The 26,348-nt window shown below is 48.6% G+C and overlaps 1 protein-coding gene across 1 annotated transcript in view; it reads left to right on the top strand.

Moving 5' to 3' along the window:
- LOC147717809 (uncharacterized) overlaps nucleotides 1–26,348 on the top strand; it is a 299,575-nt gene that overhangs the window by 246,901 nt on the left and 26,326 nt on the right. Inside the window, exon 15 of the mRNA XM_086924596.1 lies at nucleotides 11,046–11,159. Within this exon, the coding sequence (XP_086780722.1) occupies nucleotides 11,046–11,159 (114 nt within the window). The remainder of the gene's footprint in view (nucleotides 1–11,045; nucleotides 11,160–26,348) is intronic.

Genomic DNA, 26,348 nt, shown 5'->3' on the forward strand with positions numbered 1-26,348 from the left:
TGCATGAATATCGCTGAAAAGTCAGCGATATTCATGCATTACCGAGCAAATGCTCTTAGCCATGTTATCCACCTACCATTGGATAACATGGCTAAGAACTGCTCTGGGCAGGCGTTAGCTTTTGGAGATATTCGCGCTTAGCGCAAATATTTCCAAAAGTAGGTAATAGGAGATAGCGATGTTAGCAACTGTTTCCAGTCGGTAACATCTTGGCACACCCACTTTGCATGTCATTAGCAATAAATATCGCTGACATGCAAAGTGGGCCACAAGATGATCGCTATCTCCTACTAGCTGTCGCTAACTGGTGTTAGTGGCAGCTAGGTAATAGGGCTATAAAATTATCGCTGCTTTACCTGTAAAAATTCCAGCTAAAGCGGCGATAAGGCCCTTGGTAATATGCCCCCTAGTTACTAGCAAGGGGAGGGTAGTTCACAAGGCACCATATGACCTGTTTTCACTATCATTATAACATGATTTCTCCCTTTGTGTTTTATGGAATTGTAACAATGCTGATTGTTTTATTTCTAATCATAAGCCTGCTTATGTTAGCCAAAATACTGCATCTGAGAGCACGTACTCCTGTTGTGGACTGGTATGAGAATAAAAAACGAAAGAGTGTTCTTGATTCCCACCATTCCTGAGAGTACCCTAAGTCGCATGTTCTGGTTTGTCTAATCATTTGTAGCTTTGCTCTAGGATGGAGAGCTAATGAGACACTGATGCTAGTCGGAAAGGGGTTCTGGGTTTTGAGGTGAGTTTTTTGGTCCATCACAATTCACTGAGGTCCTGGTTTCCTGCGTATAGTTCTGTGCATGAGCAGAATCCTCGCTACAATACATAGTGTGAGCAAGAAAGCGTGCTTTAAGTGTTTATGTTAATCTAAGGTCTACAAAACACTTTTCACAATCCCTCCCTTTTGCACTATTTGTGCACCCTAAGAATGAACTAGGGATCATTAAATGATTCACTTCCGGCTCCATGTACGGTTCAAGACACTGTAAATTCATAATCAGATTTCCAATAGAGGTCAGCATCTTCAGCTAGCGTTTTTACTGGGTAGGATGAGAGATACAGTTGTCTCTCTATTAAGAGAGGCCATGAAAGCAATAAAGATTCAGAGAATAATGTCAATTACTATAAGAACGATAAAGATGGCAAACAGTCTTCACTTCTTATCCTCCGAAAATACTTTTTAGCTAAGAGAAATTACTCCAATTGTCGAAAGCAATCCAGTCATCTATCATTTGTAAGTTTTTCACATTTTCAGGTGTTTTATCAATTTGTTCATATGTTCTGTCCATATGTATAAAGGGACTTCATAATCAGGGGACAGGGCAGCGCTTTTATTGATCTGGTCTGCGGGGAATTCTCTCTAGATACTCCCTCTTGCATAAACTCATGGGCTGCACATTCAACAGTGTCCAGCTGTCAAAATAAAACAAAACTGAAAGCTGAGAAGTCTATCATGAGTTTAATGCAAGCAGGGCCGGACTGGCCATAGCGGGCACCGGTTGTTTCCCTGGTGGGCCGCCAAGATAGGGGCTGGTTTTAGCCCACTGGGGCGTTTTTATTAACAGGGCTGGTTTTGCAGCAAAACTGCAATATCAGCCCCTAGCAACTAATGCGACACAAAGTTTCCCACTAGCCCCCCTGAGCCCGAGCTGCATACACCCCGCCCCCTGCCCCCCCCCGACTCCCACACCCCCCGCGCCAGCAGAGCTCTTTGCCAGGGCCGGTTTCAGTTTCCAGTCCTGCCTGAATGCCAGAGAAACGAAAGTGGCACAGCAAATATTCAGGTGAAAATTGTCATGATATACTAGCTCAAATGCAATGGCTCCTAGGCGTACAGGAATCATGACACTTAGCATACGTGTAAAGGATAATGAACATTCAGGGTCATGTAAAAACAATATCCAAATTTGATTATGTAATATATGAGTTCATCATGTTATGATATGCATCTGCAAGGACGTGTTAATATTAATATAGTAAAAAAATGTTGTGTGGCTATAAGAGCAACGAGCTGCTGGAGCGGAATACACATTCGGTAAATGTCAACTTACAACATCAAATACTGTACAGACAGCGTAACATGCAAGCAGTGTTCCCATGTCATTTCAGAGTCATGAACCACAGTGTGGGCAGACAAAGATAAAGAGTGGGGGGGGGGGGTTTGAGGTGGTGCAGGGGAACACGCAACAGGGGGTTTAAAAATAAAAAAATTGAAAGACTTACCTGGTGCTGCCGGCCGCCTCACGCTTCTAGTCCCTCCCCATTCAATGAGAGCAGCATAGGGATTGGCCTGAGAGGGCTGGTTTAATGCTCGCTCAGGCACAGGAAGTCAGTGCTGTTTCTCAAACCCAGCTGTGGATAAACCTAAGTGCTCATGTCAATTTGGCAGGCCAAAGATCGCCGGCCAAACTGACATGCTTTCTTAAAAGTGCACTCTTCCACTCATCTTCCCCCTCCCATGGACCGACCCAGCCCCTTCCTGCATATGCTACCTCAGCCTACATCAGGAAATAAAAGATAATAAAATATAATTTTATTTTTCAGCTGCTGTCTCTGGGCCAGTGGGGCGACACTCCTCCGCCATTGCGGAGAAGCCGCCGCTGATCACCATCCACATAATATACAAGATATCAGTTTGGCTATGAATGTGGGATCAATGTGGAACTTAGTCAAGTAGAAAACGGTGACAATGCAGTAATGTGGTTCCCTCTCATGCACTACGGGGAACAGAGATGCAAGATTTAACACAGGCCATCATACCAGTATGATGTGAGAAGCAGATAGGACAGTATGTCACCCAATGATACCATAGACACAGTAACATGGTTGGTTTTTGATAGTCAATAATAATGCCGCTAAGGCATGTGGCACAACAAAAGTAGGAGTGGACCCTAATTCGATGTTCTCGGAAGCCACAACAAGATGGGTAGCTGCAGCCACAGTGCGCAAGCACAGAGGCAGCCCTGCTACAACATCAATTGCAGAGGAATAATGAGAAATCTGATTATTTTTGGACTTATTATCTTGTTCCAACATTCCCAAAGCAAAGCCCACAGTCCCATATCAGTACAACTTGAAAGGATCTATTCCAAGGCAATCCCAAATATTTTTACATCCCCAAAAGAGTGCACATCTGTAGATTATGGATGGCTTCAATGAGGTCTACAGACAGGTGTGATTTTGCCACCTAAATATTGATTAAGGAGTAAGCACAATTGGAACCTATCTGTAGATGCTTCATGCTCTTTCTTCGACAACACACTGATCAGGAAATCAATTTTGCATTGCTCCAGTGAGACAGAAACAATTAACAAATCATTCAACCGCCCAAATTCTTCACAATGTCCCTAGACACAACTACACCCGCCAAAGCCGTAAAATCCTTGATTGGCTCCAGCTGGCAGAGTGGATTAAATTCAAATCGCTCCGTATTGTCCACAAGGATTTCTTGAAAACAGTACCCATGATATCTCGACCCCTGATCTCCCCATATCTCCAGGGGCGAACCCGCACCTGCGATCCTCCAATACTTCCCTGGCCAAGATCCCTTAGATCAGAAGAGCTAGATGAGGAGGCCTTCTCCCCGCTGCCCATCTTGAATTATCTCAGGTTATAGATTGATGGGCGATATAGCACCTGAGAGAAGGAATGTGATGGAGTCTAATCAGCTTCTCGCCTTCTACTTGTAACACTGCCGTCTCTCACCTACATGTGCCGTATTTCCTGCTCAGTGTCACAATATATCTTTGCCACCATGTTGTTATGGTTTAGCTGCACTTTCTAATGAATGGGCATTCTTTAAGTTGTCTATAACTTTGGTCCCTGTGGACGTATCTGCTCCAAAGCTGGCAGTCACAGAGAGTAGTCAGCAAAGTTCTGGCATTTCAATTTTAATGCAGGGAAAACACCTCACATGGGGAGGGCCTGGTGTGAAAAATACCTTTGGCCATATTACTTCCCATGGGAAATTTCATTTGTATCTACAGCAATCACTAAGGAATCGATTTATCGCAAATTTGGTGTAGATGTGGTTTGGTGTAAATCAGTTCAGAAGTTTTTGACATATAAGCATTTAAAAACGTTTTGTAGTGAGCATTCACTTTTTACTATCTGTACTGGTTAAAACTGCGATTCAGAAAATCCAAAATGTTGTCAATTATAATTGAATTGTTTCTCAAATGTGATTGGCTGATGATGGAGATTGTTTTTCTCCAGCTTGAAAAAAACGATTTTTGAAAAACGTGTTTGTTTCTCAAACTGTAGTCCAGGTGCCCATTTTCTAAAGTTAATTGAAGCTATACCACCATTGGAAAGAGAGATAGCTTATAAACTTCAGAAAAGAAACTGTGTTTATCCCAGATGTTTACTTCACTCACACCTATTAACTCTATATGGGTTATCACACTTCTCTGCCAGAGGCCTGAATTAGCTAACTGGTAAACCCTATTGGACAGGCTCCCACCCAAAATATATTTAACAACAAGGGGTGGTGATGGACAGAGTTTCTGAATTAAGCAGAGGTGTGGCTCACTGGTTAGAGGCGGCAGACCCGAGTGCAGAGAACGGCCCGGGACCAGGGTTCGATTCCCGACGCGGCAGGGTCTTGGACCAGGATCAGCGGACTGATAATTCTCGCATCGGTGCCTACTCCGACCAGGGAGCACACTCGGCAACTCTGGGCATTAGCTTGCCTCATCTCCACAACGGCCCCACACAAACGCCGGGGATGCCTGGTTTCACCTTGGAGACCCCCAGGAGGGACTATCTCACAGGGAAAGCCAGGACGGGTTCCCCAGCGGTCTATAGCGCTACGAGGCCTCCGGGTAGCAGTGCGCTTTACAAGACACAACAACAACAATTTACTCTCACCCAGTCAAGAGATCAGGGCTAGATCCAACACCGTTTTTTAGCTCACTGCACCATCCCAGCTCAGAACCTGGCTATGTGCAAATTAGTCTGTTCCTGTCCCAGTGCATGATGGGAACAGGGCAAACCAAACTACCAAGCCAATTCTTACACTGGGAAGGAAACAAGCTTCCGGGGACCGGTTTCTGGCATTTCAGCCATCGTCGGCCCGGCTTGCTTGAATCCTGATGGTACAATGAGCAAGGGACTCACATCTGAGTATACCCTTCCACGCTTAGGATGGACAAAATATTTAACAACAAGCGGTGGTGATGGACAGAGTTTCTGAATTAAGCAGAATACTCTCACCCAGTCAAGAGATCAGGGCTTGATCCAACACCGTTTTTTAGCTCACTGCACCATCCCAGCTCAGAACCTGGCTATATGCAAATTAGTCTGTTCCTGTCCCAGTGCATGATGGGAACAGGGCAAACCAAACTACCAAGCCAATTCTTACACTGGGAAGGAAACAAGCTTCCGGGGACCGGTTTCTGGCATTTTAGCCGTCGTCGGCCCGGCTTGCTTGAATCCTGATGGTGCAATGAGCAAGGGATGTGTTCAAGGTATGGGTCACGCACTCCTCGTTTGTGAATAGGTTAAACAGTCTGTGGTGTGCCTCAGAGATATCACCCCCTGACGAGAAGGTGTGGTAATCAAAAACGTGGTCTGTGGCACCTAGGGTAAGTGCCAACTCTCTGAGCACAACCTCTATGAAACTAAATCCGTTTCTATGTTCAATGCGTAGAATGCCAAAATAAAGTTTAAACCAAAATTGTATCAAGTTTCTTCATGTTTTATTCACATGAGTTTCTCATTGTTGGTCACGAAGTTTCATTTCCATAACTCATATCTGAAATCCACTTTCGTATATGCATTATAACATCATTTCCCAATGCATTTCGGACAAAACAGTCCTTCATCAGGGGAATCCTGAAAGACAATAATCCAATCTAAGTATGATCGACCGAGACGAAACCAAACATATAAATACATGCAGTCATATCCATTACTAAGTTGAGCAATTTATCAATCACTTCTAAAACACAGAACCAAAGTGATAAATCATATAATAGTATAGTTCCTGAATGTGTGTTCTCCCGAAGTTGCGTTATGAGATAAATGAATTATATGTTGACTGAAAGGTAAAGCGAACCCAGTGCTATGAAGAAAAGTGCCCAAAAACTCAATGGTGATTGTTCGTGTAAAAACCACGTGCAAAGTATAACCACAAATGATATCCAAAGCCAAACAAGATCATGCGAGCCTCGTATCAGTGAATGGAACTTACAGATAAAGTTGAGCAAGATCCCGCGTCTCACTCGTGCGCCCTTCGCCGGTGAATGTGAGCGACGTGTGCCGTATATACAGAAGTAAAGTGAGTGAAACAGACAGCATAGAAAGTGGACTTCCCAAGTGGCGGCCATCTTACAGTAGTTCCGAAGAATGGTGAGAAAAGAACCTGTGAACCCGCTTAGAAAATAGAGCATAAACAACGAATAATAATCAGGTCTCTTACATAAAATAACGGTTCTGCATACAGTGTGAACTTGTAAGAAGATAAAACATTTCAGTTAGTTACTCAAAATAGTGGAATAACAAGCTCACTGCACCATCAGGATTCAAGCAAGCCGGGCCGACGACGGCTGAAATGCCAGAAACCGGTCCCCGGAAGCTTGTCTCCTTTCTGGTGAAGAATTGGCTTGGTAGTTTAGTCTGCCCTGTTCCCATGATGCACTGGGCCAGGGACAGACTGATTTGCATATAGCCAGGTTCTGAGCAGGGATGGTGCAGTGAGCTAAATAACAGTGATGGATCAAGCCCTGATCTTTGGACTGGGTAAGAGTGGTCTGCTTAATTCAGACACTCTGTTCATCACCACCCCCTTTTCTGAATCCCACCCAAAATATAGTTAGTTAATCCTACCCAGCTGCAGCGTAGACAGCATCTTCACATCACTCACCCTCCTAACTGTGCATTACAGAAGTGGTGAGCAACAGTATACATACGTCAGACACCATCACACTCTCAGTGTCGGACTGACCAATAAGTAGTGGAGTGAGCTAAAGAATAGTGATGGATTAAACCTAAACCAAACGCTCCGTCCATCATCCCCTTTGGTATCGCTTTGTTCGCCCTAAGTTGACCGGGTATGCCCAGACGTGGGTCCCTTGCTCACTCTACCACTGGATTGAAGATAGCCTGGCTGATGAGGATTATGAATCCGAAACCGGTCCCAGGATGCTTGTTTCCGGTCCAGGGAAGACATGGCTTGGCAGTTCGGGCTGGACTGTTCCCATGAGGCACAGGGTCAGACTGATTTGCATATGGCCATGTCTGAACTGGGGTGGTGGAGTGAGCTAAAGAATGGTGATGGATTAAACCCAGATCATTTGACTGGGGGTGAGTGTTTGATTTGCTCAAACGCTCCGTCCATAATCCCCTTTGGTATCAATAGGACAACATGGCAGTGCTTAATGGGCTGGTCTGACTGGTTGGTGTGTAGGCCGTTTTTTTTTACTGTTTGTGGGCCTGTTTTATCATCTGGTGGGCCAGTTTTTACTGTTGATTTCCCAGATATTGCCAAAAACACTACCTGCAGTAAGCACAGCGACCCATACAGCGTGTCTTTACAAGTTCAAAACCGCCCTGATTTGTAAAAGTGCCCACTTTTTTAGCTATTAGATTTGGGAGCCACTTGTATTTTTGTGCCTGTGCCTATTTTCTCTCCCAGTCCGACCCTGAACACTCTCACATGTTCATAGCCAAGATGGCGGCAGACAGGTATGGAGCTTATTCCAGTTGCTTCTAGTTCTAACTTAAAACTCCTTTGCTCCCACCTCGCACTACTGTACCATCGCCCGCACCATCTGCGGCTAACGACTGGGCCAGCATAGGATAAATTGGAGCAGGTCATTTACGCACTGAGCCACCAAGGACCTGGACTCATTTGTACCTTACTGGGGTGAGTGCTCTCCTATCCCCTGAGTGTTATGGTGGCTAAAGGAAATTGAGTTACTGGTTGAGGTGGATGAAACCCTACTCAATCAGCAACCGCAATTCTTGTCAGAGTGAAACCCAAGCAAACTACAAATAAATCTGTGCTTAACCCTCTGGTTGGTTGGCGCAAAAGCAGTCAGGACTAACTTAGAGGCAATGAATAAAGAATTTATGCAGCACGTTCAACAAGTAATAAGGTGCAAAAAGCAAAAGAAAAATCCCAAAACAACTTTAAAAATAGAATAAAATGTAATAAAGTATTTGAGACCTAAACGACAAAAATCCAATCAGTAAAACTGGAGATATGCAATTTTAAAGATAAAAGTGAAAATAGTGCTTAAAAAAACAAAGCGCTATGTGCTCGCACTGGACCGGTACAGTCAAATGTTCAACCTCTCCACGATGAAGTACCGGCCAGATACAAAGTACCTTAAATCTGGGTTGTCGAGTGTTGCGAGACACTGCGTGAAGAATGTATCGCACAGAGGTGGTTCCAATTAGCTGCAGGATGTGATGTGAGGTACTGCTTCCATGATGCATAAAGCAGTGGAAATTCCAGGAAGCTGCAAGGGGTATGATGCAAAGTCCTGTGTTGAGTATGCGTTGCGCAGCGGCAGTTCAGAAGTGTTGCAGGACTGCAACGCGAGGTCCTGCTGTGAGGAGGTGTCGCATAGCAGTGGTTCCAAACAGCTGAGAGGTCCTGCATTGGGGATGTGTCGGAGAAGTCATGAAGCAGCTGTTCCAATGCGGAGCTGCAAGGTAAGATATTGTGCTGCATTGGTTCTGCTTGGGCCACAGCTGGGTTGGCAGAGGACCTTCAGGCCCACTTCCCACATTCAGGACTGGGGTGGCACCACTGGGGGGGTGGGTCCACAGTGGACAGAGTTCAAATGCTTGATTCAAGGTGGTTGGAGCCTTTTATGTCCCTGGGGCTCAGATCAGGAGGCCAGCCAACAAGCCCTTGGAGTCACTCTGGTGGTCCTGGATTCAAGACGCAGTTCCAGTCCCCACTCAAGTAGCAGGGCAGTAGAAAGAGTTTTCCACAGGTCCATGGGTGTACTGAAGTGCTGGGTCTGAAGGTCCAATATTTATACTTGGTGCCAGCTTTGAAGTATAAGAAGGTTCTGGAGGTTTCCACCCCAGAGGCTTTTGGAGTTTCCTGCCTCCCTGCCCTGACCTCAGTTTGTCAGGAGGCACAAAAGACTAGTGTCAAACCCTTTATGAGCATGCCCAGGCTCATGATTTGTGATGTGCAATTGTGGCAGAGGACAGCTCCTCCCCCTCATCAAGTCAAGGAATAGTTTTTGGACCATCCTTCCAATACCTTGTTTCAGTGTCTGGGAGCAATACACAAAGACTAACTGCCAGAAACACCTAATTATATTACCCAGGATACAGTCTTCAGGCGTCAAATGGACAGGACAAGAAAATGGCAACTTTCTAAAAGAGCATTTTCAGAATTATGACTGAAAATCAAATGTTGCTATTAAAGAAGGTTTTAAATTACAATTCTTTAGCCACCAAGCTCAATATTCCTATCTGCTCCCAATTGAAAGTTATCACTTATAGTATTTCGCTACCAGGACGTGTAAAAGTTAAAAGTAAATTTCCAGCTTTTTAAATACAATACACCCTGCCCTAAGTGCTGTGTAAGGCCTACCTTAGGGGTGAGATGTGAATGAAAAAGGAAGGTTTAAGCCTGGAAATATATTTATTATGCCAGGTCAAAATGGCAGTTTGAAAATACACACGCAGGCTTCAGTGGCAGGCCTGAAACATGGTTTAAAACATTACTTACATGGGTGACACAATAAGTGCTGCAGGCCCAATTGCAGCATTTAGTTACAAGTCCTGGGATCATGAGTACCACTTACAAGTAAATTAAATTTGCCATTTGGGTGTAAGCCAATTTCCCCACGTTTAAAGGAGTGCAGAAACACTTCAGCACTGGTAAAGTGCACATGAGTACCACTTACAAGTAAATGAAGCAGTTTAGTCTTAAAAGTCAACAAAAACTTTTTCAGAATTGTATTACCTTTCATGTTTTTGTTTGGGTATCAATTTTAAAATGTCAAAGTCAATATTTCATGCTTTGATGGTGCAGACGCATCCGGGTTACCAGGCCCTTCTATATATGTGCCGCTTGCCAAATAAAATGTGTTTAAAAAATAAATAAAACTTATTTAGAAATCAAAAAAAATTGGGGATGACCCTGCAGATAGGGCAAATCCCAACAGTGGGCCACCCTTCATTGCTCACCTTTAGTCCCAGTTGGCCCTCTGCTACATACAGGGCTCAGCTGATTTCCTAGTCTCACACCTGCACAAATCCTGTGCAGTGAAGAGTCTCTCAAGAGACCTGACATGAGGATTTCTCTGTCACCTCGCTGCACCTCTGGTGTCTCTGTGCCACTGACAGCGGTTATGTGCTCATTGAGCTCATAGCAGGAACTGGTAGATCAGGGGAGTGGAAAGTGACTATCTGAAATTTAGAACATCTCTGAAGATCTTTTTGCCAAAGCATTCAGACACTAACCTGAACTAACTTCTGACTACTTTATTTGTTCTTTAGTCCTGCTGGTCAGATGCCTAAGACTAGTCTGTCTCCTACTCCAGGACTCTGACTAATTAAGCTGTTGCTATCTTTTGGGACCCATCTGGCAAAAGCTATCCTGACATCTCTGCACTGTAGATGATTGACTGGCTCTAAGCTTTCTGCATTAGCTTTAGGTACTGATTGTCCTTGTCACTTGTCCCCTGTTCAAAGCACTCTGAGGCCACCATATGGTGGAAAAGCTTTAAAAAACTGTCCTAATAAATACATGTAGCTGTAGCGTGAGCCTTACAAGTGGTTCTCAGAAGTTTGGTGTCTGTTGTGCTCTTATTCAGAGGGGATCATTGCAGAAATAGATCTTGCTGCACCTTTCCTTCTTATTGGAAGTCTGTATTGCAAAGAAGTCAGTAGGATCATTTTGGTATCCCTTGAATTTCTAATTAGTAATTTCTTAATAAATATATTTCCAGCTGTTAGGAAGTATCACAATTGTACAATAAAGCTGTTTTCCTAGAATGTATTGTATACTTTTATCTACACTGATGTTTCATTCACCTTTTTACTTTTCTTTCCAGCCAGGTCTGGTAAATTGGCAGACTCAGAGATAAAGACATTCAAGGACAATGCCCATTGTTTGAATCTCTCCAATGTCCTTGTTTATAAGAGAGCCACACTACACGAGGAGGAGGGTAAGAACGTTATTTTTACATTACTGCAGCTAGATAGAGTCTCTACCAGAAAGAGCGTTACCGAAGGGAAGTAACTTGTTTTTTCTAATAGAAACTTATAGCCACACAGCTTTTGAATACATTCCAAAGCAGTGCCTAGTTGGAGGTGGATCTGTAGCTGGACTCAAACCAGAAAGTCCTGCAGAACAGAGCAGGCAAAATGCCTTCTCGGACATCAGTGCTTGGTGAACGTGTGGAAGAAGGCCCACAGAGCTGCCTGGCATTTGTCTAGGACAGGGATTCGTGGGCTTATGCATTGGTAGCAACTTGCTTCGTAGAATGAGAATGCAGTCCTTCTGGAGGCTGCTTCTTAGCCAATGAGTAGCATATCTTTATGCAGACCATAATCCAGCGGGAGATGGTTCTCTTCTCCATGCCTTGACTTTTTTCGCTCCAGAGAACCCCACAAAGAGATGGTTGTCCACCCCACGCTCTCTTGAGGTCCAAGTGATGGAGTCTTACCTCCTCTTTAGAGTGGTGAAGCGGAACATAGAACTCCAGTAGGGGGATGGTTTGACCAATGTGGAATGGCTTGACCAATTTCTGCGGCAAGGATGCCTGAGTCTGCAGAAGCAGTTTGTCTCGGAAGAGGGCAGTGTACAGCAGAGTGACCGAAAGAGCTTGAAGGTCATTGACTCACTATGCTGAGCAGGGGTTGCTCCCCCGGTAAGGACGAGGAGCGTCGCCCCACTGCTCTCAGACGTCGTTATTATAATTTTATTTTTCATAGGTTCGGGGCTGTGTTAGTTTCGGGCTGGTGGCACAGAGGAGGAGTGGTTTGCAAACTCCAAGTGTGCATAACTTTTTGGCCGCCCATATAGGGCCGGCCAAACGTTCATGTGCACTTTGCATATTACCCCACCAGGCTGTAATGCACAGCCTGGTGGGGAACATGCACATGCTCCCTGTCCCCATCTGAGCACCAGCCATGGCACTCAGACCAATCACAGCCCTGCATAGCAGTGTTGTGAATTGCTTAGGGGAGCCTGGGTGCTTCCTGCTTCCGGTACTCACCAGAGACAGAGACACCACGGTGGAGAAGCGGGCACAGCAGCTGTAGGAGGTAAGTGTTCTTTTTTGTATTCTTCCCCCTTCCCCACCCCACCCAACCCCCTGCCTGCCACTCCCATTCCCTGCCAGTCGCTACTGGTGCAGAGGTGATGACGCCGAGGAACACAGTTTTATGATGAGGAGCTGTAAGGGTCAGTTGTAAGTTAGCAGCTCAAACAGAGCGTACATCAGAAAAGTCAGGTCCCTTTGGAGCACGACAAAGGGAGAAGGGGGAAACATATGTTGTAGTTCTTTCAAAAATCTCATCATAACTCAGGTTTGGGCAGATCTGGCAACTTTAAGAAGGTGAAGCGGGCCGAAAGATAACCCTTAACGGTGCCCAAAAGAAAATCCTTGTTGGACAGAAGACAGAATAAACAATAGAACGTCAGATAACTTGGCCCGGGTCGGGTCAATCTGGTGTGTGTCATACAAAGCTTCAATATGTCCCAACAACAGGCACATATAGTTTTCATTGAGGGATGCCTTGCCACCAAAATGACATCAACCCTCTGGAGGAAGGTCAAAGGTTTTCAGTTGTAGCCTATGTACAGAACCCTGCCCTGCTGCTGCGATAGCAGGTCCTCCTGGAAGTGCAGCCTGTTCTGAGGACATATGCTCAAGCCCAGGAGTTCTGTATACCATAGTCTATGTGCCCAATCTGGAGGCACTAGGATGATTTGATCCTGGTCTGTTCTGATCGTCTGAAGAACTTGGCAGGAGAGGTATCGGCAAAAAGACATACAAGAGTCCTGAGTTCCATTCAAGGCAGATCTGAGCAGAAACTCCTTGTAAACCCCAGCTCTCCAAAGTGATGATATTGCGCGTTCTCAGCGGGGGCAAATAGATTGAGGCCTTCTCCCCATAAACAGAAAAGACCTTGCGAAACGTCCAGGTGTAAGTGCCATTCATGATCCACTAGGAGTCAATGACTGAGCTTTTCTGCCATGGAATTCAAGGATGCTGCCAGGTGGTTCGCCACCAAGAACATTCTGTGGTGGTCAAGCCATTTCCGGAGGCCCTAGGCCTCCTGGCACAGGGTCCATGACCCACTTTGTCCCTTTTGTTTGTTGCAGTATCACATGAAGGTGGTGTTGCCCATGAGCACCTGCACCAGCCTGCCTTTGATGGGTGGGAGGAAGGCTTTCAATTCCAAATGGCTGCCCCCAGCTCCAGAAGACTGATGTGGAGCCTGGACTCGCCGGAGACAAGAAGCCTCTGATCTCTACCTCTTCCAGATGGTCACCCCTACCCAAAGGAGATGCATTGGTCACCACTGTCAGCTGTAGATAGGGAAGGGAGATCTTTTTCAGTCTTTGAAATCTGAACATGGTCAGAGAGGTCCCCTGGATGTTGGGCCTACTGAGACTTCAGATCCCACTGCAGAGCCCGCATATGCTACAAAACATGCTTGACCAGCAGGAGGCAGAAGACTATCATTCCCAGCAACCTCAGAGTCGGTTTCACTGAAATCTAGGACAGTGACTGTGATTGGGCTTCTCGGCTCGTTGGGGCCCGGAGACATGCTAGAGGGAGTCCGTGGGGATCTGAAGAGACAGCGCATGGCTGCACAGAACTCTTCAATCTGAAGCGGTGTGGCATTCAGCCGTTGAAACTTGGTTTGTGCCAGCATGAATTGCAGGATTGCCTCCGGAGTCGGCTGACTTTCAGAGCGAGATTGAAAGGAGTCATCCTGGCCCTGCAACTGCTTGGGCAAATGCGAGTGATGTGAGGGAGTGGAGACGAAGAAAGGCCTTTCAAACAATTGTGCCAGCTCCGGTATGAGGAACATGTCCAGGATCGATCCTTGGACGTAGGCCAAAACTTCCCGACAGCGACCTGGTTGAAGGACTCCTCCGCACCAGACATTGCCATAGCCATCCCAGATGGCTATAAGATCACTCGCAAAGACCACACCAACGGAGTCGGAGGAGGAATCGCCCCCGTCCACAAGAACTTTATCAGGGTCTCGACTAGCACCGACGACGTGCTCAGCACCACCAAACACATACACTTCCAGATCCACACAGACTCCAACACCACCCTCAGAGGCACCCTCGTCTACTGACCCCCCGGACCCCACCCCCAGTTCAGCGACTCCATTGCCGACTTCATCAGCACGCACGCCCTGCTCACCACCGACTACATCCTCCTCGGAGACCTGACCGTTCACCTCGAGAACACCAACAACAACAACTCCACAACCCTGATCGATAACCTCGTCAACCTCGGACTAAAGCAACTCGTCACAACACCCACCCACTCCGCCTGCCACACGCTCGACCCCGTCTTCTCCTTAAGCCCTCATGTCTCCATCCAAAAAGGAAGTGGTGATGAACAGAGTGTCTGAATTGAGCAGACCACTCTTACCCAGTCCAAAGATCAGGGCTTGATCCATCACCGTTATTTATCTCACTGCCCCATCCCAGCTCAGAACCTGACTATATGCAAATCAGTCTGTCCCTGGCCCAGTGCATCATGGGAACAGGGCAGACTAAACTACCAAGCCAATTCTGCACCAGAAAGGAGACAAGCTACCGGGGACCGGTTTCTGGCATTTCAGCCGTCTTCGGCCCGGCTTGCTTGAATCCTGATGGAGCAGTGAGAAAGGGACTCATGTCTAAGTATACCCTGCCACACCTATAGTGGCCAAAAACGATTCAAAAAGGAAGTGGTGATGAACAGAGTGTCTGAATTGAGCAGACCACTCTTACCCAGTCCAAAGATCAGGGCTTGATCCATCACCGTTATTTATCTCACTGCCCCATCCCAGCTCAGAACCTGACTATATGCAAATCAGTCTGTCCCTGGCCCAGTGCATCATGGGAACAGGGCAGACTAAACTACCAAGCCAATTCTTCACCAGAAAGGAGACAAGCTACCGGGGACCGGTTTCTGGCATTTCAGCCGTCTTCGGCCCGGCTTGCTTGAATCCTGATGGAGCAGTGAGAAAGGGACTCATGTCTGAGTATACCCTGCCACACCTAAAGTGGCCAAAAACGATTCAAAAAGGAAGTGGTGATGAACAGAGTGTCTGAATTGAGCAGACCACTCTTACCCAGTCCAAAGATCAGGGCTTGATCCATCACCGTTATTTATCTCACTGCCCCATCCCAGCTCAGAACCTGACTATATGCAAATTAGTCTGTCCCTGGCCCAGTGCATCATGGGAACAGGGCAGACTAAACTACCAAGCCAATTCTTCACCAGAAAGGAGACAAGCTACCGGGGACCGGTTTCTGGCATTTCAGCCGTCTTCGGCCCGGGTTGCTTGAATCTTGATGGAGAAGTGAGAAAGGGACTCATGTCTGAGTATACCCTGCCACACCTATAGTGGCCAAAAACGATTCAAAAAGGAAGTGGTGATGAACAGAGTGTCTGAATTGAGCAGACCACTCTTACCCAGTCCAAAGATCAGGGCTTGATCCATCACCGTTATTTATCTCACTGCCCCATCCCAGCTCAGAACCTGACTATATGCAAATCAGTCTGTCCCTGGCCCAGTGCATCATGGGAACAGGGCAGACTAAACTACCAAGCCAATTCTTCACCAGAAAGGAGACAAGCTATCGGGGACCGGTTTCTGGCATTTCAGCCGTCTTCGGCCCGGCTTGCTTGAATCCTGATGGAGCAGTGAGAAAGGGACTCATGTCTGAGTATACCCTGCCACACCTATAGTGGCCAAAAACGATTCAAAAAGGAAGTGGTGATGAACAGAGTGTCTGAATTGAGCAGACCACTCTTACCCAGTCCAAAGATCAGGGCTTGATCCATCACCGTTATTTATCTCACTGCCCCATCCCAGCTCAGAACCTGACTATATGCAAATCAGTCTGTCCCTGGCCCAGTGCATCATGGGAACAGGGCAGACTAAACTACCAAGCCAATTCTTCACCAGAAAGGAGACAAGCTAAGCGTGGAAGGGTATACTCAGATGTGAGTCCCTTGCTCATTGCACCATCAGGATTCAAGCAAGCCGGGCCGAAGACGGCTAAAAATGCCAGAAACCGGTCCCCGGTAGCTTGTTTCCTTCCCAGTGTAAGAATTGGCTTTTGTAGTTTGGTTTGCCCTGTTCCCATCATGCACTGGGACAGGAACAGACTAATTTGCATACAGCCAGGTTCTGAAACTGGGATGGTGCAGTGAGCTAAAAAACGGTGTTGGATCTAGCCCTGATCTCTTGGCTGGGTGAGAGTATTCTGTTTAATTCAGAGACTCTGTCCCTCACCACCCCTTGTTGTAAATATTTTTGTCCACCCTAAGCGTGGAAGGGTATACTCAGATGTGAGTCCCTTGCTCATTGCACCATCAGGATTCAAGCAAGCCGGGCCGAAGACGGCTGAAATGCCAGAAACCGGTCCCCGGTAGCTTGTTTCCTTCCCAGTGTAAGAATTGGCTTTTGTAGTTTGCTTTGCCCTGTTCCCATCATGCACTGGGACAGGAACAGACTAATTTGCATACAGCCAGGTTCTGAAACTGGGATGGTGCAGTGAGATAAAAAACGGTGTTGGATCTAGCCCTGATCTCTTGATTGGGTGAGAGTATTCTGTTTAATTCAGAGACTCTGTCCCTCACCACCCCTTGTTGTAAATATTTTTGTCCACCCTAAGCGTGGAAGGGTATACTCAGATGTGAGTCCCTTGCTCATTGCACCATCAGGATTCAAGCAAGCCGGGCCGAAGACGGCTGAAATGCCAGAAACCGGTCCCCGGTAGCTTGTTTCCTTCCCAGTGTAAGAATTGGCTTTTGTAGTTTGGTTTGCCCTGTTCCCCTCATGCACTGGGACAGGAACAGAATAATTTGCATACAGCCAGGTTCTGAAAATGGGATGGTGCAGTGAGCTAAAAAACGGTGTTGGATCTAGCCCTGATCTCTTGACTGGGTGAGAGTATTCTGTTTAATTCAGAGACTCTGTCCCTCACCACCCCTTGTTGTAAATATTTTTGTCCACCCTAAGCGTGGAAGGGTATACTCAGATGTGAGTCCCTTGCTCATTGCACCATCAGGATTCAAGCAAGCCGGGCCGAAGACGGCTGAAATGCCAGAAACCGGTCCCCGGTAGCTTGTTTCCTTCCCAGTGTAAGAATTGGCTTTTGTAGTTTGGTTTGCCCTGTTCCCATCATGCACTGGGACAGGAACAGACTAATTTGCATACAGCCAGGTTCTGAAACTGGGATGGTGCAGTGAGCTAAAAAACGGTGTTGGATCTAGCCCTGATCTCTTGATTGGGTGAGAGTATTCTGTTTAATTCAGAGACTCTGTCCCTCACCACCCCTTGTTGTAAATATTTTTGTCCACCCTAAGCGTGGAAGGGTATACTCAGATGTGAGTCCCTTGCTCATTGCACCATCAGGATTCAAGCAAGCCGGGCCGAAGACGGCTGAAATGCCAGAAACCGGTCCCCGGTAGCTTGTTTCCTTCCCAGTGTAAGAATTGGCTTTTGTAGTTTGGTTTGCCCTGTTCCCATCATGCACTGGGACAGGAACAGACTAATTTGCATACAGCCAGGTTCTGAAACTGGGATGGTGCAGTGAGCTAAAAAACGGTGTTGGATCTAGCCCTGATCTCTTGACTGGGTGAGAGTATTCTGTTTAATTCAGAGACTCTGTCCCTCACCACCCCTTGTTGTAAATATTTTTGTCCACCCTAAGCGTGGAAGGGTATATTCAGATGTGAGTCCCTTGCTCATTGCACCATCAGGATTCAAGCAAGCCGGGCCGAAGACGGCTGAAATGCCAGAAACCGGTCCCCGGTAGCTTGTTTCCTTCCCAGTGTAAGAATTGGCTTTTGTAGTTTGGTTTGCCCTGTTCCCCTCATGCACTGGGACAGGAACAGAATAATTTGCATACAGCCAGGTTCTGAAAATGGGATGGTGCAGTGAGCTAAAAAACGGTGTTGGATCTAGCCCTGATCTCTTGACTGGGTGAGAGTATTCTGTTTAATTCAGAGACTCTGTCCCTCACCACCCCTTGTTGTAAATATTTTTGTCCACCCTAAGCGTGGAAGGGTATACTCAGATGTGAGTCCCTTGCTCATTGCACCATCAGGATTCAAGCAAGCCGGGCCGAAGACGGCTGAAATGCCAGAAACCGGTCCCCGGTAGCTTGTTTCCTTCCCAGTGTAAGAATTGGCTTTTGTAGTTTGGTTTGCCCTGTTCCCATCATGCACTGGGACAGGAACAGACTAATTTGCATACAGCCAGGTTCTGCAACTGGGATGGTGCAGTGAGCTAAAAAACGGTGTTGGATCTAGCCCTGATCTCTTGACTGGGTGAGAGTATTCTGTTTAATTCAGAGACTCTGTCCCTCACCACCCCTTGTTGTAAATATTTTTGTCCACCCTAAGCGTGGAAGGGTATACTCAGATGTGAGTCCCTTGCTCATTGCACCATCAGGATTCAAGCAAGCCGGGCCGAAGACGGCTGAAATGCCAGAAACCGGTCCCCGGTAGCTTGTTTCCTTCCCAGTGTAAGAATTGGCTTTTGTAGTTTGGTTTGCCCTGTTCCCATCATGCACTGGGACAGGAACAGACTAATTTGCATACAGCCAGGTTCTGAAACTGGGATGGTGCAGTGAGCTAAAAAACGGTGTTGGATCTAGCCCTGATCCCTTGACTGGGTGAGAGTATTCTGTTTAATTCAGAGACTCTGTCCCTCACCACCCCTTGTTGTAAATATTTTTGTCCACCCTAAGCGTGGAAGGGTATACTCAGATATGAGTCCCTTGCTCATTGCACCATCAGGATTCAAGCAAGCCGGGCCGAAGACGGCTGAAATGCCAGAAACCGGTCCCCGGTAGCTTGTTTCCTTCCCAGTGTAAGAATTGGCTTTTGTAGTTTGGTTTGCCCTGTTCCCATCATGCACTGGGACAGGAACAGACTACTTTGCATACAGCCAGGTTCTGAAACTGGGATGGTGCAGTGAGCTAAAAAACGGTGTTGGATCTAGCCCTGATCTCTTGACTGGGTGAGAGTATTCTGTTTAATTCAGAGACTCTGTCCCTCACCACCCCTTGTTGTAAATATTTTTGTCCACCCTAAGAGTGGAAGGGTATACTCAGATGTGAGTCCCTTGCTCATTGCACCATAAGGATTCAAGCAAGCCGGGCCGAAGACAGCTGAAATGCCAGAAACCGGTCCCCGGTAGCTTGTTTCCTTCCCAGTGTAAGAATTGGCTTTTGTAGTTTGGTTTGCCCTGTTCCCATCATGCACTGGGACAGGAACAGACTAATTTGCATGCAGCCAGGTTCTGAAACTGGGATGGTGCAGTGAGCTAAAAATCGGTTTTGGATCTAGCCCTGATCTCTTGACTGGGTGAGAGTATTCTGTTTAATTCAGAGACTCTGTCCCTCACCACCCCTTGTTGTAAATACTCATGTCTCCATCAGCCACACCACCGAACTCCTCTGGACCGACCACTGCTGCATCCACTTCACCATCCAGAAACCCACCACACACCACCGCACCCAACAGATCTCCCGCCGATGCTGGAGCAAAATCACCGAAGACCAACTTCATGCAAACTTCGCTCTTAGCCCACCCACCGAACTCTCCAACACTGACAACGCTGCCCACAGCCTCAGACGCTGGATCGAGGACTGCGCCAACACCCTCGCCCCGCTGAAGAACCCCCCCACAGAGACACCAGCAAGAGGGCCAGCTGGTTCACCCCAGAACTCCTAGCCTCCAAGCAAGCCTGCCGGAAACTAGAGAAGAAATGGTACAGTGAACAAACTCCGGGCAACCGCGCAGCACACAAGGACGCCATCTGAAACCACCACCACCTCATCAGGGCTGCCAAGAGAACCTTGTTCAAAGACATGCTCGACAACAACGCACACAATAGCAATGAGCTCTTCAACATCATGAAGGAACTCTCCAACCCCAGCTCCAACACCAACGACATCCCGCCTTTGCAAGCCCTGTGCGACTCCCTCGCCACCTTCTTCCACCGCAAGATAGCAGACATCCACAACAGCTTCAACACTCAAACAGACCCAACAGACAGCAACACAACAGACCCTCCACACACCATCAACCACGACCCCCTGCTAGTCTGGGCCAGCGTGAGCATCGATGACACCATCAAGACCATGAGCACAATCCACTCCGGCTCTCTGTCAGATCCCTTCCTGCACCATGTCTTCAACAAAGCAAGCAATTCCATCGCACCCCACCTGCGCAACGTCATCAATCTCTCCCTCGAGACCGCAACCTTCCCAGAAAGCTGGAAACACACAGAGATCAACGCCCTACTGAAAAAATCCAAGGCAGACCCAAGAGACCCGGCCCATCTCTCTGCTCCCCTTCCCGGCCGATGTCATCGAGAAAATCGTTGACAAACAGCTAACCCGATACCTCGAAGAAAACAGAATCCTGGACCCTTCCCAGTCAGGGTTCAGCAGCAACCACAGCACCGAGACTGCCCTCTTCACCGCCACCGACTACATCATGACCCAGCTGGACAACGGTGAGACCGCAGCACTCATCCTCCTCTGCGCCGCCTTCGACACCGTCTGCCATGGCACACTACGAGCATGTCTCCACTCCGCAGGGATCCGAGACAAAGCTTTGGAATGGACCACCTCCTTCCTCTCTGGCAGAACCCAGAGCATCCACCTGCCATCGTTCCGGTCCAAAGCCTCCGAGACCATCTGCGGCGTACCCCAGGGATCCTCCCTCAGCCCGACACTGTTCAACATTTACATGGCCCCGCTCGCACACGTCGCCCGACAGCACGACCTCAACATAATGTCCTACGTCAGCGACATTCAACTGATCCTCTCCCTCACCAAGGACCCCATCACCACCAAAGCCAACCTCCACGAAGGAATGAAGGCCGTCGCCGACTGGATGAAGACCAGCCGTCTGAAGCTGAACTCGGACAAGACGGAGGTCCTCATCCTCGGCTCCAACCCTTCAGCCTGGAATGACTCCTGGCGGCCGACGGCACTAGGAGCAGCCCCGACACCCACCGACCACACACGCAACCTGGGAATCAGCCTCGATTCAGCGCTCTCAATGACCAAGCAGGTCAACGCTATCTCCTCCTCCTGCTTCAACACCCTCCGCATGCTCTGCAAAATCTACAGATGGATCCCGACAGACACAAGAAAGACAGTCACCCAGGCCCTCGTCAGCAGCAGACTCGACAACAGAAATGCTCTCTATGCGGGAGCCCTGACCAAGCTCATCAAGCGACTACAACGCATCCAAAACGCCTCGGCACGACTGATCTTCGACATACCACGCCACGGCCACATCACCCCCCACCTGAGGGACCTTCACTGGCTCCCGTCAGCAAGAGGATATACTTCAAGCTCTTCATCCACGCACACAAGGCACGCCACAAGACCGGACTTACCTACCTCAACAGACGGCTCCCCGTCTACATCTCCAACCCCCCAGTTACGCTCCGCTGACCTCTCACTCGCCACCGTCCCGCGCATCCGAAGAACAACCACCGGTGGGAGATACTTCTCCCACCTCGCCGCCAAGACATGGAACACCCTCCCACTGCGCCTACGACAGACTCAAGACCTGCTGACATTCAGGAGGATGCTCAAGACCTGGCTGTTCGATCAGTAGCGCCCCTCCCCCCCAGCACCTTGAGACCCCGGCGGGTATGTAGTGCGCTTTACAAATTACTGATTGATTGATTGATTGAGCATCAGCCGTGTGGAATGGGTGGTGCCTCAGCATTTGCGTTCTCCACACAGGCGTTGGACGTTGAGATCTCCTCTATCGCTCTCCCATTGCTTTCTACTGCTTGCCACCTGGTTGTTCCCTGGGTCAGTCCCTGCTCCTCCGGCGGACTGCAGAGACGAGATTGACCTAGCCGCACTCATAGACCGGTGATTACCCAAGACGCGGGCCCTTCTCTCCATCTCTCTCCGTCCATGCGTTGACAGCTCCCGGCAGCTCCGGGGCCCTCCCTGTGGGATCGGCTGTCGATTCGGGCGGCGGGATGGGAACCACGTCCCTGAGTGCCGCTGTCCCCCGAGGCTTGCGACCCCCGCCCCAGGTGAGTTATGTGCCCAGGCCTGTGTATTGACGTCCTGGTCGCTCATCCGACCCCCCCCCCCCCCAGGCAAGAACTGGCTGACAGCGATCCTTCCACCCATCTGGAGAGCTATCCAAGCCGGATCCTTTCAACGAAGATGGGTAGAGACCGTGCCCCGAAAACACCGGCACCACAAACTCAAACCAAGATGGACCAGTACACTACTGCAAATTGAAGCCCAGCAAGGGGAGCATTCGATGGCCCCCGCTTGGCGGGGCGGTGACCTCTCAACCATCCTCCAGCCGATTGGCACCTCTCAAGCCTCTGTGGAGAGTAAAACCGGCAAGGTGCAGGTTGATGTGGCCCTTATCTGCCAAGACCTCCGCAACGCAGCTGCACGGTTGTCAGAAGCGGAGTTGTGCATCTCCACCGCAGAGAACGACTTGAGCCAGTTGAAGACACAGGTGGCCCTCCTACAGACTCAGACCTCGGAGATGCATCGCCGGGCGGAGGACGCTGAAAATCGCTCAAGGCGAACAACCTGCACCTTAAAGGCTTCCCGGAAAATGTTGAACAAGGCCATGCGGACACCTTCATTGAGACATTGATTAAGTCCTGGATATCTTCTAAAGCCCTCTCGCCGTGGTTTGCCATCCCGCAGGCACACCGCTCTTTGGTGACTAAACCTCCCATCGGGACTCCCCCACGTCCTATTATCATCTGCATCCTAAATTTCCGTGACAGAGACACTGTCCTGCGAGAAGCCCAAGCTAAGCATGGGCGGAAAATCCGTTTCGCTCGCGGATTTTGCGGATTTTCGGTAAATTCGCAATCCGCGAGATTCGCGAATCTCCCGCAAAATCCGCAAATCCGCGAGCAGCGGATTTTATGGCTTGCTCGCACTGTTCGCGTGAGTTCGCGGCTTCCCAGTACAACTTCGCGCCCCGCGAATAAGCGCAAAATTGCAGAAATACGATCTTAGCAAAACTGAAACTACTTACCAGGTTCAAAAGTTCAGGCTCATCATTAGTAGCCATTTCCTGTAGTGCTTCCTGAGGGGCCCCTCCAGAGTTCAGTTGCCAGTTGCAACTATTATGTGACCCTGCTCTGAACCTCAGAATAGTTACACATATGCCACAAAGGTCCTGAATTACAGCTAAGGGAGACAAGCAGGAGCCAGGCTGGAAGTTCAAATCCATTAATCAGCCCCTAATTCATTATTGTCAGTTGGGGCAGGGCAGGTGTTGTAACTAATTTTGCAACAATGAAAGCACTTAGCAAGTGCAAAAGATCACTAATCAGGAAGCACTAAGGAAGCAGGTGCCAGCTAAAAAAATATTCTGTGACACATTAATCAGCCCCAAATTAATTCAGGTCACTTGAGGCAGGGAAGGTGTGCTTGCTTTGCCACAATAATGTACACTGACTGGACAACCAGAGGGTGCTGTGATGAAACAGAGGGTGGCATGGTTGGGCCAGAGGGTGGCATGAGTAGTCAGAGAGTGGCAGTGGTGACAGAGAGTGGCAGTGATGAAGAAGAGTGTCCCAAACAGGCTGGACACGTAGAAACAACAAGTTCGCGAAACTTGCGACCCGACAGGTAAGTTTGCGTTTTGCGTTTTGCGAAATTGTACAAAACCCTCGCGAACTGGCAGAAACCCGCGCGAACACAAAAAAAAAATTCCGCAAATTCGTGAGAATTTGCGGATTTTGCGGATTGCGAGTTCGCAAATCCGCAAAATTCGCGAACGCGAGATTTGCAAAATTCGCCCATGCTTAAGCCCAACTCCATGGTCCCTTGAAATGTCAGAACAATACCATATTGATCTTTCCAGACAACACAAGGGACATTCAGGCCCGACATCATACTTACGCAGAAGTTAAGCAGAAACTCCGAAATTTGGGCTTGCGTTATGGGCTCCTCTTCCCGGCTCGCCTCAGAGTAATTTTTCAGGATAAGGCAATCTTCTTCGACACACCTCAGGCGGCCTGGACATGGCTCACGGAAGAGCGGCCTCTGAGAGTCCATTCTGCCTCTCCCCCTCCCATGTCGGGCCCCTCCCGACCCCCTCATCTCTGCCCAAGCAGCTGCGGAGGCACAACCGCTTACGTAGGAGTGGTGAATGACGAGGAGAACACTCACGATCGCCTGGGAATGGCCCGCAACAGTTGCTTTCCACTGCGATCCCTTCGCCCCTAGGCAACCATAGCCAGGCCATCTCCCTGCAGAGCCTAGCACAAAACCAAGATCCCACATCGACACTGCGCCCAGGTCTCTCTGACTCAGCTCCATCTCGAAGCCCGGCGCTCGGGGAGTCCGGAGATGATGCTGGGCTCTTACCAGGAGGTCCCGTGGCAGCAACATTGACTTGCAACTCATAGGGCTTGTGGCAGTGTTATTTAAATGCAGACAAGGTATTATCTGACTACATGGAAGGGTCCACCGCCGTCGCCACACCTTGCCCTGCTAGCCGTTTTAGGATAGCTTCTTGTTTGTAGCGACCAATGCTTTGGGTTTGGAAGTATGGGGTGGGGGTTTTAGGGGAATTTCAAGGGGGTGGGCATTGCCCTCCTCCTTTTGTTTAGTTTATTTTCGTATGAGTTATTGTATGCAGCCTTTTCTTTGTTGCTGTCTTCAACCTTTCACGACAGCCCACTTCACACAGGAGCTACAAAACCAGGCTTCAGCCCTGTCCTCTTCTCATGGCCATTCCGCACCCTACTACTTGGGGCCTAGATCCCCTCCGGCTCTTTGCACCTCCCACCAGCCACACCCCAGATGCATTTGCATGGTAGGTCCCTCCAGGTCCAGTCCTGGGTTGTTAGACCGCAATAAACGCACTGCCGTCCTTAGGAGCGCTCAGCGTCAGTCCCCCGACGTCCTCCTCCTGCAAGATATACAACTCCAGGGACAGGTTTTTAATTTCCTCTCAATCTACATTCCCCCTGCCACGCCTTCCTCCACCCTCCACTGCCTAACGAAGGTGATCACCGCCCTGCCCCACGGCCATACCATAATCGGATGGGACTTTAACGCGGTTCTGACTCACCTCGAAGCACAGGCCGGGCGACTGGAGGGCACATCTGGCGCTGAGACAGACACCCACTCAGACAGACAACTCGCACTGCTTTGCGAGGAGATCTGCCAAATCTCCCTCGACTCTCTCAAGATGCTGTGGCGCTCATCTGTGGCCCGTGTATATGGGTGGGCAGACAAAAACGGTAAACTGCTTCATAACTTGGTCTCTTTTCCTAGATTGTCCCTGAAGTCCGGGATGCCACCAGTACCCACCACTGTACCTTTGCATCCATAGCCCAGACCTTCGCTGGGTATTATGCCCAGCTCTACACGACTCGATCCCCCCACGACAACTTTGGCCAAGGTACTGGATCTTGCGGATGTCCGACTTCCCTGCCTTTCTCAGTCTGACTTGGCAGACCTGGACCATCCCTTCACTCCGGAAGAGATCCAGGGTGCTATTTCATTATTAGACTCCGGGAAGATGCCAGGGCCTATTGTTTCCCCCAAGAATACTATGCGTTGTATCGAGACCTACTGGTTCCCCATCTCACTGACCTCTTCCAACTCATGGTCATGGCGGGGTCCTTCCCTCCCGAGAATGATATGGCCACCATTGTGGTCATTCGAAAGACTCAACCACCCTCCCTCTCGTGTACAGATTATCGCCCAATCTCCCTTATTGACACCGAAATGAAACTCTTCTCTACAGTCCTAGCCCAGCGTCTTCGCCCCTTGTTACACGACTTGATCCACCACGATCAGTGCGGCTTCATGCCTGCTCGCGGCACCCGACACTGCATACGCCGCCTCCATTTGGTCCTAGCCCATCTCCACCAACTCTCCCCGTACTTAGCTCTGCTGCTAATAGACTTTGAGAAGGCCTTCGATACAGTAGACTGGTCCTATTTAGGGGATGTTCTGACTGAGATGGGCTTCGTCCCCTGCTTTCGGAGCTTCATTCAGGTATTATACTCAAACCTTCAGGCAAGGGTCCTGATTAATGGTGTCCTTTCTGAGGTGTTGCCCATCCGAAGAGGAACTCCCTAAGGCTGCCCTCTATCACCACTTTTATTCGCAT

This window comes from Lissotriton vulgaris, chromosome 5 (genome assembly GCF_964263255.1).
Source record: "Lissotriton vulgaris chromosome 5, aLisVul1.2, whole genome shotgun sequence".
Classification (NCBI taxonomy): domain Eukaryota; kingdom Metazoa; phylum Chordata; class Amphibia; order Caudata; family Salamandridae; genus Lissotriton; species Lissotriton vulgaris.